This window comes from Meriones unguiculatus, chromosome 8 (assembly GCF_030254825.1).
Source record: "Meriones unguiculatus strain TT.TT164.6M chromosome 8, Bangor_MerUng_6.1, whole genome shotgun sequence".
In the NCBI taxonomy this organism is placed as follows: domain Eukaryota; kingdom Metazoa; phylum Chordata; class Mammalia; order Rodentia; family Muridae; genus Meriones; species Meriones unguiculatus.
This window is the reverse complement of record NC_083356.1, coordinates 113,296,400-113,310,939: the sequence shown is the minus strand read 5'-3', so window position 1 is coordinate 113,310,939 and position 14,540 is coordinate 113,296,400. Positions and strand designations below refer to the sequence as shown.

General features: G+C 41.0%; 1 protein-coding gene and 1 long non-coding RNA gene across 9 annotated transcripts in view; one reads left to right on the top strand and one right to left on the bottom strand.

Annotated features, from left to right (window-relative positions):
- LOC110552208 (uncharacterized) overlaps positions 1 to 13,832 on the bottom strand; it is a 42,845-nt gene extending 29,013 nt beyond the window's left edge. For all 5 annotated transcript variants that reach the window (XR_009593892.1, XR_009593890.1, XR_002476631.2 and 2 more), the window contains exons 1-2: positions 13,647 to 13,832; positions 9,124 to 9,201 (exon numbers count right to left, since the gene is read on the bottom strand). This is a non-coding gene — a long non-coding RNA (uncharacterized LOC110552208). The remainder of the gene's footprint in view (positions 1 to 9,123; positions 9,202 to 13,646) is intronic.
- The window catches only part of Itprid2 (ITPR interacting domain containing 2), a 79,898-nt gene that overhangs the window by 29,118 nt on the left and 36,240 nt on the right, over positions 1 to 14,540 (top strand). For 2 of the 4 annotated variants that reach the window (XM_060390393.1, XM_060390396.1), the window contains exon 1: positions 14,154 to 14,400. In XM_060390393.1, coding sequence (XP_060246376.1) covers positions 14,190 to 14,400 — 211 coding nt within the window. In that variant the 5' untranslated portion in view covers positions 14,154 to 14,189. Of the gene's footprint in view, positions 1 to 8,194; positions 8,284 to 14,064; positions 14,401 to 14,540 lie in introns of those variants that run through there. The other 2 variants (XM_021643321.2, XM_060390394.1) reach the window with 2 other exon arrangements.

The window sequence follows — 14,540 nt, the reverse complement described above, 5'->3', positions numbered from 1 at the left end:
CAGGAGTTTGGCCATGCCCCAGTGAATATATGAGGTGCAAAACTGGACTTGTTTTTGATGGTTGGTTGGTTTTGGTTCTGTTTTTTCTTCTTTTTCTTTTTGAGGGAAGAGGTCACAGAGTGGAGGGGCAGACGAGGGAGGATTGGGAAGTGAGAGTGATTGGGGTGCCTAACGTGAAATTCCCAAATAATCAATAAAAATATTATATTTAAAACAGAATTACTATATGATCGAGCAATCTCATGACTATATTCCTAAAGGAATGATCAGTATGTGAGCACTGAAGAGACAAATACACTTTGTTCTCTGCAGTGATATACATAATTGGAGTATATTAAATGAACCTGTGTCCATGCAGATAAATGGATAACAATGTGATTTGCAGTCATAGTAGGATGCTACAGTGGTGCCAAGAGAAAAATAGCCTTTAATTTGCAGCAGCTTGGATGACTGTGAAGGGCATTCTGCTGAGTGAAATAAGGGAGGCAGAGAAAGACAAATACCATGTAATTTCATCATATGTGCAGTTCAGAATAAATTCTCAGGTAGAGAGTAGTAATACACCTGTAATCCCAACTCTTAGTTTTATTTTAGCTGTTTTGTGCTTTCCTTTTGCTGTGATAGAGCACCGTAACCAAACAATGGAAGGAAGAAAGCGTTTACGTTAGCTTATGCATCCAGAGGGATAAGTCTGTTGTGGTGGGGCCTGTAACAGCTAGTGATAGGCCTGGTGTCAGGAGCAGGAAGCTGAGCAGTCACCTTACAGCTCAAGCACCAAGCAGAGAGGCCAAAATGGAAGTGGCACAGGGCTCCTCGTCTCAAAACGTGACCCCAGGAAATACTTTCTCTAGCAAAGCTGTACCTTCTAAACTCCTAGACAACACCGACAATGGGGACCAGGAGCTACCTGAGCGCCCACGGGGCGAGTCTCAGTCAAAGCACTGTATCTGTTTTTATCATTGTATGTTTTTATCGTGTGTGTCTACCTCCTGTTACTGGATTATTGAGAAATGATAAAGTGGTGGTAATTGTGAGGCTAGTTTTAACACTCAGAGTGAGTTCTGAAGGAATCCAAGCTTTAGGACTTGTGCTTTATCTCAGCCTCAGCTGAGCCCAGGCTCTTGTGATTTGTATGGCCATATATTTGTATGCTGGTTTTCCTGCTTTTTTTGTTGTATGGTAGTGAATTGGTTTAGTGTGAATTACCATACTGTTTCCTGTTTCCTTCGCAAAGGAACTAGCCCAAAGAGTTCTACTCCGATCATGTCTCCCTTCTTAACCATTCCAGCCACAGTACTTGTCAAGGTCAGAAATGATCTCTGTGTAGTCAAACCAGAAGCCAGTTCTTACTCTTTATCCTAATTGGTGCCTTAGGAAGTTTGCAAAGTTGATGATTTCTTCCTCTTTCAATCCTGTTCCCTGGATTCCACTTTCTCTCTTTCTGTCTCATCTCTTAGTTTTTCTTGACCTCCTTTGCTGAATTCTCCTCAGTTACCAGCCTCTAAAATGTGAAGTACCTCAAGATACTGTCCTTGGCTATGTCTTCTCATCATTCTGCACCGGTTCCCAATTTATGGCCTTACCTAGCGTGTGGGCATTAGATTTTATGTATTTGTCTATCACTCCATAAATTATATTTCAGTCCAAATTTTCCTCCTGAGCTCTGCCTCCATAGTTGTATGCTATTTCTTTGTCTCTAGGTCAGCATTTAAACAGTTTTTCAAACTCACCACATTTAAATGTCCTTTGTTTTTTTTTCCCCCAAAGGCTGTTCTCTGCCTCAGCCTAAGCACAATTTCTAGTTCCTCAATAAATGAAATAGTTCGTACTCCCTTCTGTCTTTTACAACACTTCCAACCCACAGAATGTCCTGCTCAAACTATCATGTCTACCATATCCAAAGCTCCACTCTGGCACAACCCTGTTACTCTTTTTGTTTGTTTGTTTTGTTTTTCTCTCCATTTCTGTCTTTGCCAAATTAGTCACATTCATGAAGAACAGCCAGAGTCTTTAAAACCTGGAGTCAGGCCACGCACTCCTGCTTAGCCTCTGCCCTCTTCAATTGGAGGCACTTGTCTTCAGGCACCTGAAGAGCTACTGTGATAGGTACCGCTTTCTTTCCTCACCCAGGGAGAGCTGAACTGACAATGAAAATTTTGGGAACACAGGAGTATATTTGGTGGGAGAATAGATCCAATTATAGAGGCTGAAAAATACAATGAAAACAAACAAACAAAACAAAACAAAACACAGGACAAGAAGGAACAAAAGGAGTAGTGAATCCTTTCAAAAGTTATAAGGCTAACTATGAAAAGAAGGCTTTGAACATGATCACTGGAGTTTGTGCTTTGTGGATCTTTTATGATGACAGCTTCACTGGGAATAGGACAGCTTCCTTGGGAAGTAGGAGGAAGATTGACTGATAAGAACTGTGAACACAGGAGGCCATCAAAACATACACATACTATTTAAGCCACACTTTTACCCACAACTCTAGCTCTGAACTGGATGTTTGAATTCCTGGACACATCTCAGTCACGGTCTTTATAAACATTTGTCATCCAATATGTCCAGTAATGTACTCATTTCGGTTTTTTTTATTTTTTATTTTTTTTGGCTTGGTTCTTCTTACTCATAAAAACAAACAAACAAAAAATTAACATCAAATATTCAGTCTTTACAAGATTTCCCACCATGTCAAACACCACCAATGCCTAACTTTTTAACAAGAATTACAAACAAACCTTGGGGTTCGTTCTGGTTCTTTCCTTTCACCTATCTGTAAGCTGTTGGTGCTGAATGCAGGCCCTATGGATGCTGCCCCAACCCAGGTGTTTACCATCCTTGCCAAATACCAATTAATACACTCCCAATCTGGGTGCCTCGCCTGAGGCCCGCCCATCTCTTTCAAGTCTAAAGTTGTTATTTATCTTTCAGTAGAGTGCTCTAGTTAAAAAAAAAAAAAGAAAAAAAAATGAAAAAGCACAACCCCTTAGGATAGTGACTGAAAATTGGCTTTTACCTACTGTTTAAATTTCAATCATCACAGTCCTTTACATGTTATGTGGGTCATGTATATACTTTCCTCATATTCCTATTAAACGGATATGCCCTTCAAAGTTCAAGAAGTCTCCCTGACCCTTACTAAAATGTCAATGTAATCTCACACCGTTTGGGGAAAAGTTAGCCACAACGCTTCATTTAACAGTCTCCTTGTTCATTCTCATGTTTCCTCTACAAAATATCTATTTCCATGATTAAATATTATCTCGTACACTTCCCCAATATAATTGACCTGGCTTTTACTTGCTATATTGTAGAACGGATGTTTAAAAAAAAACCTAACAAATCAAATGCTATATTGCAGAATAAATGAAAGTAAAATGAGAACGGGCGGGGACAAAACTGAGGAAGGTTCAAGATGCATATCATACGACCTACTCCTCTGCCTTGCATAAGCCACACAGTTGGCACCATTTTTCTAGCAGCCAATGAAGCACAAACTTTGTCAATTATCCAGTTCCCAGTACCAGTGAGATAAAAAACTAAAGCCTGGTAACTTCAACTGTTCTTGCAAGAAAACTGTAAAAAGGAGTTTCTATTGAAGTTCTTCTAAGGAGAACCTAGGATGAGATTCTGTCTGTTTCTTTTGTTTTTGAGATGCACAAAAGTGCTTTATTACTCCTGAATGGATTTGCTAAAGCTGGATCTTCAACAAAAAGAATTTAAAGGCCTAGTGCTAATCAACTTTCTGATTACTCCCACCAGGACTTCATGTAATTTTTCTCATGTCTGTTTCCTCCTACGTGGAGTTTTACCAAACATGAAGGATGACATTCTTAGTGATTGTTGAAAGATTCAATTTCTACTTTCATATCAGTGTTCACATGCAGGTGTTACTGTGCATACCACACAGTAATCTTATAAAAATAATCTTTATGAAACCACTGAATATTATCAAAGCACCAAAGCTGCAGGGTACTTCCTAGACCACTCTTAAGTCCTGGGTAAACACTGTTATACTGAAGCAACCATGTATAATGATATCTAAGAGCCACAATAGTAGCTGAATTTGTATCCTTAGAAAACCCTGAATATTGTTCCTCCTCAAGTTAGAGTGTTTATTTTAATTATATTTCTTGTACAGGTTTGTGGAGTACAGTATGGTGGTATTTGCTGGCAATGTGTGATGATTAAATCTGTATAGTTAATACTCCCAACTCCTTCAATATGTTAGAATTTTAAATACTTCTTAAATAAACTTTAAAAGAGATTTAATTACTATATGTATACATATATTTGGGCAGTTTCGCGTGGATATATGTCTGTGCACATGTGTGTGCTGCCCATTAGAAGTTAGAAGAGGGCACTAGATTCTCTGGAACGGGAGTTAAAGCCTGTAGGTATGTGCTGGATCCTCTGGATAAGGAGCCATTGCTCTTAGCTTCTCAGCCATTGAAACAGCCCTGTTTAAGCTCTTAAAGTGTCTGGTCGGACATCTGTCATTTGAGTGTCGCTGGGAAGGCTAGATTTTAGGTCCAGATACTGACTTCTTCATGTTCTTATCCCTATCCCACTTAAATAAAACTTCTGCTTACAGGAAAGTAGCTAAATGAGACACGCCACAGTTCCTAGCCTTTTGCTTCTGGTGTAGAATTTTATGCTCGTCTGGAAGACTCAAACACAAGTTCAACAGTACCTGCAGGTTTACAAAGATGCTGTCCCTAATCCTGAGTGCTTATGGCTGAAGAGAGTGACAGATTTGGGGTCTGAAGGATATCAATTTTACCAAGGAATATTAATATTACATGCTAGTAAGAAACTTAGATGTTAAAATCATTACCTCCCATTTTTAAGATTTGATAATATGAAAGCATTTCCATCTTTACATTTATCAATAAATATAACCCCCCGAGATACATGACTTATACAAGAGGATGTTTTTTTCTTACTAGATATGACGTGTCTTTCACATTTACATATAGTACTACAATAAATAGGCATGTAAATTACTTAGATATGTTCCCACATTGTACAGATCTCAAGGCAGATCTGATCAATCACTTATGGGAATGCTAATAAAATTGTTCCCAGAGAAGGAGAGGACAAGGTGATTGCTGAGCTATTGAGTGGCTATATCTCTACATCTATAGGAAGTAATATATATATATAATATCAAAGAGCTCAGTGATGAACAGAAGCTTGTGGGACTTCAGAAGACTATGCAAAACTGAGGTAGATTTGCTCTCAGCACCGCCAGACACCAGTGGAAAAGGCTGCGTCTGAGTCACCAGCTATCACGCTATCCCTCGTCCTAACCTACCATCCTTAAAACGTCCACAGGAGCTCTAACATTGTTTCCCATTATGGTTAACTTCGGGTGTAGTTGCTTCAAAGTCTGTTAGAACATAGCCATGCACTTGTGTAGTTAGGGGCCCGGGAAGATTACCACAAACTTGAAGTTTTCCAGGTAATACTGAAGTATATCCTATAGCTACATTGTCTCCATTTTTTTTGATAGTTATAAAATATTTTATAGAGAAGACTTTTTATTACTGAGTTTTATATATTAATAAGACTAAAATAAACATCCTACTCTTAGTTTTCTACTCTATGAGCCACATAGTAATGGTTGTGGTATAATTTATGGTAATATAATAAGAAATAATCCCAGTATTTGATGGGCAAAGTAGATTCATCATGAGTTTCAGGTTTCATAGAGCGACTCCTTCAGAACACAAAATACATCCAAATAAAACTAGTACAAAACAATGAAAGATGTAGAAGTCTCACAAGAAAGAAAGAGAGAAAAAGAAAAAGAAAGAAGGAAAGGAAGGGAGGAAGAGAGAGAGAAAGAATTTTTTTTCTGGAGAAAATAGGAGTCCTGTCCTGCATTTAACCAGAACTTTCCTGATTACAGATCAACAAATATTTCAGAGGGTTCTGAGAAATTCTCTTAAATAATGATTGCAAATATTCTTAGCATGAATGCTTTTTGTTATCCACCATCGTTTAACTTTATTTAAAAAGTTATTTATTTCTTATGTACATGTGTATACCCTTATCGATAAATATAGAACATTTATTTATTTACTATGTACGTGTGTGTACCTAATGGAGCCAACATAGGTCAAACAGGACATCATAGTCCCTGGAAGCAGAATTACAGATGGTTGTGAGCTGCCCTGTGGGTGCTGGGCGCCAAACCCCAACCCAAAGTGGAGTTGGGGCTCTTAAAAGCTGGGCTATCTCTCAAGCCAGTATTTATTTACTTTTTAATTTCAAAAATGAAAAAAAAAAAAACCAGAAGGGATGTGTATGGTATTCCAATCTGTTCAAGTTGAGTGTTAAGATATGTATAATTCCTGTCTAAAACTTCCTGGTAGGGCCCCTGAGAGGCAGCTAAGCAAGCACACCAAGAGGCTGACACAGATCCTTGTCCTACTTCTGTCACTGACCACCTGCTGTCTTAAGGCAATCTTTCTGACTCAGTCTTGTTGCCCTGAAAAACCAAGGACTTGGAGCAGATAGTTGTTCATGGCTTTGAGTGTCCTGCTCCTCTGTCCAGCAGCTGCAAGAGGTCCCTCGGTGGCCCAGTCAGCCCCCAGCTCTGAGAGGCAGCCCGAAGTCCCAGGAAGCAGCTGAGCAGGGGAAGCCAAGGCTCTTTGCACAGAGAAGCCTTGGTTCTACTCTGCCCCTCAAACAGAGTGTTAGTGTATGGTCTGGGGCATTGACATCTCAGGAAATCTGACTTTTTACTGATAAAACTTGAACAACACAAGCAGTTAAAGATTTTTTTTTTTAATTAAATCAGACAATACCAGTAACTCTAAATATGATGACTGGTTACAAAGTAAGTGCCCAGTTAAAACCACTCTTTTTTTAAAATTACTTATTTTTATTTTACGGGCATTAGTGTTCTGCCTACATGTATGTAAGACGGTGTTAAATCCCCAAGAACTGGAGGTACAGACAACTGTGATCTATCATGTGGATCATGGGACTTGAACCCAGGTCCTCTGGACAAGCAGCCAGCGGTCTTAACAGCTGAGCCCTATCAGAGCTTCAACAAGAAGATGATCAACCTATCAGTAATGAGGTGTGGTGGAGAGCTTAAAGTACCACCCTGAGCTGATTTGTTTAAAAAAAAAAAAAGGAAAGTCCCAGACCCAGAATAATATTTAAAAGTCAACCAAAATAACCTGTCTGGTGAGTTTACTCCGTGATTCTTTTACTTAATAACAATCTTCTAATAAACATGCCATCAAGCTGTTTGAGCTGTATTAATGTAATCTAGGCCAAGCATGCTACCCCACAACTTTATGAAACTTTCATGCCCTGATGAAGTTTCAATGGAATTTACTTCATGTTTTCATTCCTTTGAAACAGACTATGGGAAAGTTCTTTTTGTTGTTATTCTTAGTTCTTAACGGTAACATATATTAAGTCTCCTTGTTACTGTCCCAAACTTCATTATATAAATTATATTTAAAAATTAACACAACACAAAATCATTCCTAGGTAAGAGAAACACAATAAAAAAGAAATATAAGTTCTTATTTTATTATTTAAATACTTTACTCCAAAGAGAAGTGAAAGAAAAGAAATTCTCCAAATCTGGAAATTGGAGTACTATGATCTGTTTTTAATTAGAACAGGGATATCTATTTATTTTGGCCCTAGAATTCCCATGGGCAGTTTAAATTTCCAACACAGAGATTTTATTTCTTTGCTAACAGTTGTCACCCTGATGGAAACTGATGATTTTCAGAGACCAAAGATAACACACACATAAGTAAACCAGTGTTTCTTTTTTCCCCTTATAACTTAAAGATGGGACTTCTGTATATAGAATACTTCTTACTGTAGGATCCTCTACAGTGAATGTTAATTAGCTCAAAATGACATTCTGGGTCAACCTATGTTAAAGATAATCTTAGGAATTATGAAATCTATAGTAAGAGTTCTGAGCATAAATTTTAAAACAATGTTCCCATGGGGCTGGAGAGGTGGCTCATGGGTTCCTAGCACCCACATCAGGAGGGTCACAACCACCTGTGCCTTCAGCTTTGGCTATCCAAAGCTTATGACTTTCTTGAGTGCCTGCATGCACATGCACACAACCAAGTACAGTGGTGAATAAATGCACATAGCTCAGAATAATAAAACCAAACTTTGTACTATCTCTTCGTAGATTCTGGGATTCTCTTAGCTTATGAGATGTGAGAACCTGTGTGATCTATGGTGCGGGGGGAAACTAGGAAGTTTTCTTCACAGTACTGGGTGAGTCACATGGTTACTGGGAAGTAATCTACAGTGACTTATAACTCTTGCATATTTCTACACTAAATATCCCCAAACCATGAAACTATTATTCAGATTTATTTATTACAAAATTCAACTTAAAAAGTTCTTAGGAACAAGCTAACTTTCTGTCTCCATTGTTCTACTCTGTGTAATACTTTGCTGATGGATTAACTTTCATGGGACCTCACTAACTTGAAAGCTATTGTGAAGGAATGAATATCAAATTTACATACAACTTTCTAATTATTTGTCTTAAGGCCCTACAGATCTGCAGTAAGGAAAGACACAGGGACTTTACACTGTGCAGGGGACCTGCTGTGAAGGTGCTAGCTGAAATGCAGGGCTCTTATGTGCAGGGCCTGCTGTGAAGGTGCTAGCTGAAATGCAGGGCTCTTATGTGCAGGGGGCCTGCTGTGAAGGTGCTAGCTGAAATGCAGGGCTCTTATGTGCAGGGGGCCTGCTGTGAAGGTGCTAGCTGAAATGCAGGGCTCTTACGTGCAGGGGGCCTGCTGTGAAGGTGCTAGCTGAAATGCAGGCTCTTATGTGCAGGGGGCCTGCTGTGAAGGTGCTAGCTGAAATGCAGGTTCTTATGTTGAGTTCTTACCTGTTCAACTTTGCACTTTAGTGAGCAGAGATGAAAGCAACTGGTGGAACTGGAGGTTAAGACAGAGCCAAAACCCTGTCTGTGGCTGGAAAAGTTCCACTTTCTCCCCATTTTACTCCCAAACTTGCCAAGCCTTGTTCACTTCGGCTTTTTTTTTAAACGCATTTCTGGTGAGTGAGGAAAGGTTTTGTACTGTGTTCTCAATGACTCACCCCAAATAACTCCATTGAACTTGTAAAGGTCCCGTTCTGAATGTAGATTTTGTTTGTTCTGCAGTGGGCTTGAAGTAGCTGCAGGGAAGAGATTAGAGACGGGAAATGTGGTGGGAGAAGCCCGTATAATTCATATTTTTTTTTCAGGAGCAAGCACATGTCAAAGAATTGATTTTCTTAAAAAAAAAAAAAGCCTCTGTGTGTGTGTGTGTGTGTGTGTGTATGTGCGAGTGTGTTCAGTACACATGCTTATGAATGTTCACATGCGAAACAACCATTCTGAATCCTGTACTCATATAGCCTTTTTATCAGTATTTGACAGATATGTGGTATATCCAGGCACTGAGATTTCTTTCTTTCATCACCATAAAATGTACAAAGAACATTTTATATAGAAACACATAATTGTAAATCTATGCAGAGTGAATTTTAAAAATTCTAACTGGTTTTAGTGAAAAAACATCATATATAAAACTATTTAATCCTATAAAAACTACAGTTTTTGGAAATATCAAGTTAGAAAAAACCAAACGTGAATCCAAAAAGGGGAACACATTATAGGGTGTTAACATTTGAGAACGTAAGACATTATCTTGTTTTGTCACATACTGCAGAAAAATTCCTAGTATCAGCAAGTACTGGCATAGAGTGAGCATTGGATGTAGACCCATATACTTCTGCAAAATCTTGTATGATTCAAAGGGGCTGAGATCTTTAAAAGCCACATTTTAGGGTAAGACTGAAAACAAGAGGGAGGGAGAGAAGGAGAGGGAAAGAGACAGGGAGGGAGAGGGGGAGAGAGAGAAAAAAAAGAGAGAGAAACTTGACAAACTAGGCTTCTCAGACTAATTACAAATATTTTAGCTTTCCCAAATAGAGTTTCCATATGTCCACTGGGAATCCCAAAGCCTCCTGTAAGTGACTTTATGAAATCATGAAACAGATAAAGGGAATTATACTCATTCTCTTACATAATCTTGCTTCTCCATTGTGGATAAAGAATAGATGGGCATTCTTACCTATTGCTGAGAAACAGGAGAGAACTGAGTCAATGAAAAAGCAAAAACAAAACAAAACAACTGGCTAAAGATTCACTGTGGAAAGGGTAAATCTATTATTATTCAACAAACATGAAGCTGTGACCTTAGAACAAATGATAAAACCAGCAAGCCTCCAATGTATATAACATCAGAAATTATATAATTTGGTAATATTTGACAGTAAGTTTTATTTCTTTATGCACAATAAGAGGCATGGTGGCACACACCTGTAATCCCAGCACTCAGAGAGGCAGAGGCAGGTGGATCTCTGTGAGTTTGAGGCCAGCCTGGTCTATAAAACCAGTACAGGACAGCCAAGGCTACATAGATAAACCCTATCTTGAAAAAAAAATATGTACAATAATGAGAAATACTAAAACAAAAATAATGATTAATAGTATCTTCATGGAATAAATCAAGAACTGATCAAAATCAGACTAACTCACTTTCAGAAGGCTTTATTATACTTGTTTTATAAGTAAATCATTGGGTGTTTCTGAAGACTTATTCTTATTGAGTGACATTTCCCTTTTCTTTCGTTCTTTTTGAAAATTTTCCCCCTGCTATGATGGGAATGTTAATAGATGTTGAGGGAACCACAAAGTTTTCTTTTGAACTGTATGGCAGTGTCATATGAAATTTATTTTGAGGAATTCCCAAGCCTTTAAGATTGGGATTGAGATGGAAGAGAAGTGGAAAGTTGGGAACTGTAGTAATACGCTACGTAGTGTTTTCCTAAGACAGACAAAAAGTATTTGATACAACTGCAATTCTGCTACTCAGATCACATTCTGAATAAAATGCTGGTTATATAGATATAAATGAAATAGTATCTTAACTAGAGCCAAAAGGCCTCAATTTAACTACAGTTAAAATAAATCTTGTTATCCAATTTTTGAGGCCTGTGTGATGGTTAGTAATTTACATCATATCATCTATCACTTATTATTAAAGCTTTTCCACCTAAAATTTTGTTTTTTTAAATACAGTATATTTTCTGTTCTATGCTGAATTTATTATAATTTTAAGAAACATCTGCATAAAAATGGAAATAGAAGCAATTCATTACTATTATAATACTTTCTCCATATTAAATTGACTTATTTTGTCTCTTGTAACATAATATATTGAATATCTACTTCATTTTGTGTAACCTTCACACTAACTTGGGAAGTTAGTTATAATTGTGATTTTACATATGAGAGAAGCGATATCCAAAGAGGAAACATTCAACTTTAGTCTGATACCAAAGGCCTTCTAATTTCCACTCTATCTTGTTAGGTGAAATTGTTTATATTTAATATAACTATGATGTAATATAACAACAATATAACATTAAATATAATTAACATATGTAATATTTCTCTTCTTCATAAGTATCAATGACATAGACAATATTATTAATGTAGAACATTAGCAATGCAGATTTTGCAGCTGGTCTAGCCTAGAGTCCTTGCCTGGAAACAAGCAAATGCCTAGACTTTCCTCAGGTTTAGCATTCACTACTGAATAAATCAAATACTTTGGGCATTAGAAATTCCCTCAGAGTTGGCAACATAAATCCTTAGAATAGCATGTTGCCTATGATTTCATTCTCAAGGAAATACACCTTTCTCCTTCTCCATTAAGTTTTGTAATGCAAAATAATTCTCCATTAAGTTTTGTACCACCACAGATTCCCTAATTGTTATACTCTATTCTAATACTTGCTGGATTTACTCCCTTTTATTTTTCTGACTGTGATGGAAGGACTTGTAAATATAAGCTATATTTCATTATTGCCTTTCCCAAGAATTCTTTGCTCTTTAAAAATGCAAACAAAACTAATTATTAGATAATTTGCACTGGAGGAAAAACACAAGGCATATCCCTAGTTTGTCTCATTTGAAGACAAACAGTAACAGACATCTTACGTCAAGGCTAGTCAGTATTCCACATAGAATCAGCATCGTATTACAGGTACAAGAAAGAGATGACAACATTCCACAATCTCTCATGATTACAATGTGGCTGGTAACTAACATATTGTCTGGACCTGGTCATATTATTTGCTGCATAATTCACTTCCCCAATAAATGGCGTGAACGTTCTGTTGTATGAATCCGAGGGCTGTAAGGAGGACAGGATGGAGGCTGGTAGAACCACAGAGTGAAGAAATAGTGGATCAGCTCTCCTGTGCAGGTAGTAGGCAGAACAGGAAGCTGGAGACAGCAGGTGGATGGGACAGGATCCAACAAGGCCCTGGATAAAACTGAAACTATGAAGGCAGTGTACTCTACAGCATTTGGCCAACCCTACCAACAGTTCTCCAGGCACCTCCTTTCCATCTGCCTCATCTTCCTGTAGCAGCTCCTTTGGAAGGACACAAAAGAGTCAGCTCCATCCTTAATCTAGAACTCCTGATAGCCTAAGATATATTCATAACTAACAGATCCTTTACTAGTGAAAGGCCAAGCTACAGAGATGCTACCATCACCCTCTGGCATTTCCCTGTACGTCTAGGAGGGCCAGGATAACACTGTGATGGCTCTGGGAAGCCAGCCTGGGTTGTGGGTTTGATCTTGGGGATACTGATAAACCGTCAGGAGTTGTTGCTTCCAACGATAAGTAAGGATGTACTGGGAACTATCAAACATATGGCCTGTACCAGGAGAAAAATAGGGCCAAAGACAGGAAGTTCAAGGTGGTACTTTAAAGGTGTATGGCCTATGCGCAAGGGTCTGCACAGAAAACCAGGTACCATCTCATCCTAAAAGTCCCCCAAACTACATCCTTTGGTTACTAACACACTTATTTAAGTTAAACTTTTATGAGTTGTAAATGTCTATTTCAAGTGGAAAACTTCTTCCATAAAATATTATTTATGTAAAAATGTTCATTTTAGTCAAGGTAAGACCGAAACAAAAAAGCATTCTAACTTTGTTGCAGAGGTCAGCCTTGCATAATAAAATAGTGGGAGCCATCTACGTTATAGATGGGAGACAGCTCAGAAGCATTCACAGAGGGTGTTCGCTGTTTGATGTCACACTCTGCCGCATTCTGGATAGAACCTGAATCTTTTCTTTCTCATAAGAGATGAAAAGGTGATAAAGGAGGACGCGGAAGCTTACTTAAAAGAATGTTTCCGAAGTGTGACACTACCTTCTAGCTCCCACATCCCAGCAGTTAGCTCTCTCCACATTTCCCGGGCCTTACTTTATCCTCTCCCCTTGCTTTTTCTGTCTGCAGCTCCCAGGTGCTATATCCACTCTTTCTCAGTGCACGCCCACGCCTCACACAACCAGGACACACTCGTGTCTCAAGGTGCACCAGCACTGGGGGAAACTCTTAGGCGTGGACCGTACAGCCCCCACGCACTTTCGTCCTTGCCCAATAGCTCAGGCATCCCACACTGGGGCAAAGCCTCAGAGAACAGGTCCGCGGAGCCCAGTCACTTGTGTGGCACGCGGGGGCGTTTTATGAGACTTGGCCTTGGCACTTTACCTCTATTTCTGGCCGAGCAAGGAGTTGAGCGGAGGAAAGGCTACGGGCAAACAAACAAACAAATCTGGCTCTTTCCAGAGGCAACCGCGGAGGGGCGAGACGGCTCCCAGCCCTTGGGGCCGAGCCAGCCCCGCCTCGACTCCCCGCCTCAGCTCCCCAGCAGGACGGCCACCGGAAGGGGGCGTGGCCTCACTCGTGGGCGGGGCGCACAGCTGCGAGGGGCCGGGCCCCGCCTCGGCGGGGGCGCGGCTAGGGCGGGGCCTCGTCGGGGGCGGGGCCGGGCGCCGGGCGCCTACCCGCGCTCGCGGGAGCCACTCGCGCCGCTGCGCCCCGCCGGGCCGGGTTCACGTGAAGCGCCGGCCCTCCGCCCCTCCCTCCCTCCCTTCCCTCCCTCCCTTCCCGTCCCCTCCTCCTGCGGCGCCCGCTCCGGCTCCCCGGGCCCCCTGCCCGGCTGGGCGCTGACAGCAGCGGCGGGGGTCCCCGCTGCCGCCGCCGTGTCCCGCGCAGGCTCGGGCCGGGCCCCGCGGAGCCCCCGGCGCGGCCATGGACCGACCCCGGGCGGCGTCGGCGGAGGCGGAGGAGGAACTGGAGTGGCAAGTGGCGAGTCGCAGGAGGAAGGCCTGGGCCAAGTGCCGCAGCTCCTGGCAGGCGTCGGAGACGGAGGATCTGTCCACGGAGGCGACGACGCAGGACGAGGACGAGGACGACGAGGAGGACCTCCCGGGCGCGAAGCTGCCGGCGGCCGCGGGGCGAGGTCGGTGCGCGGGGCCGGGACGCGCGGCAGGGGAGGCGGCGCGCTCCGTGCCCCCGGGCGCGGGGACCCGACGCCCCCGACCCTCACGCGCGCGCGGGGCCGGCGCCCGGCGCCAGCCTGTGCCCCCGGGCTGCGCGCCG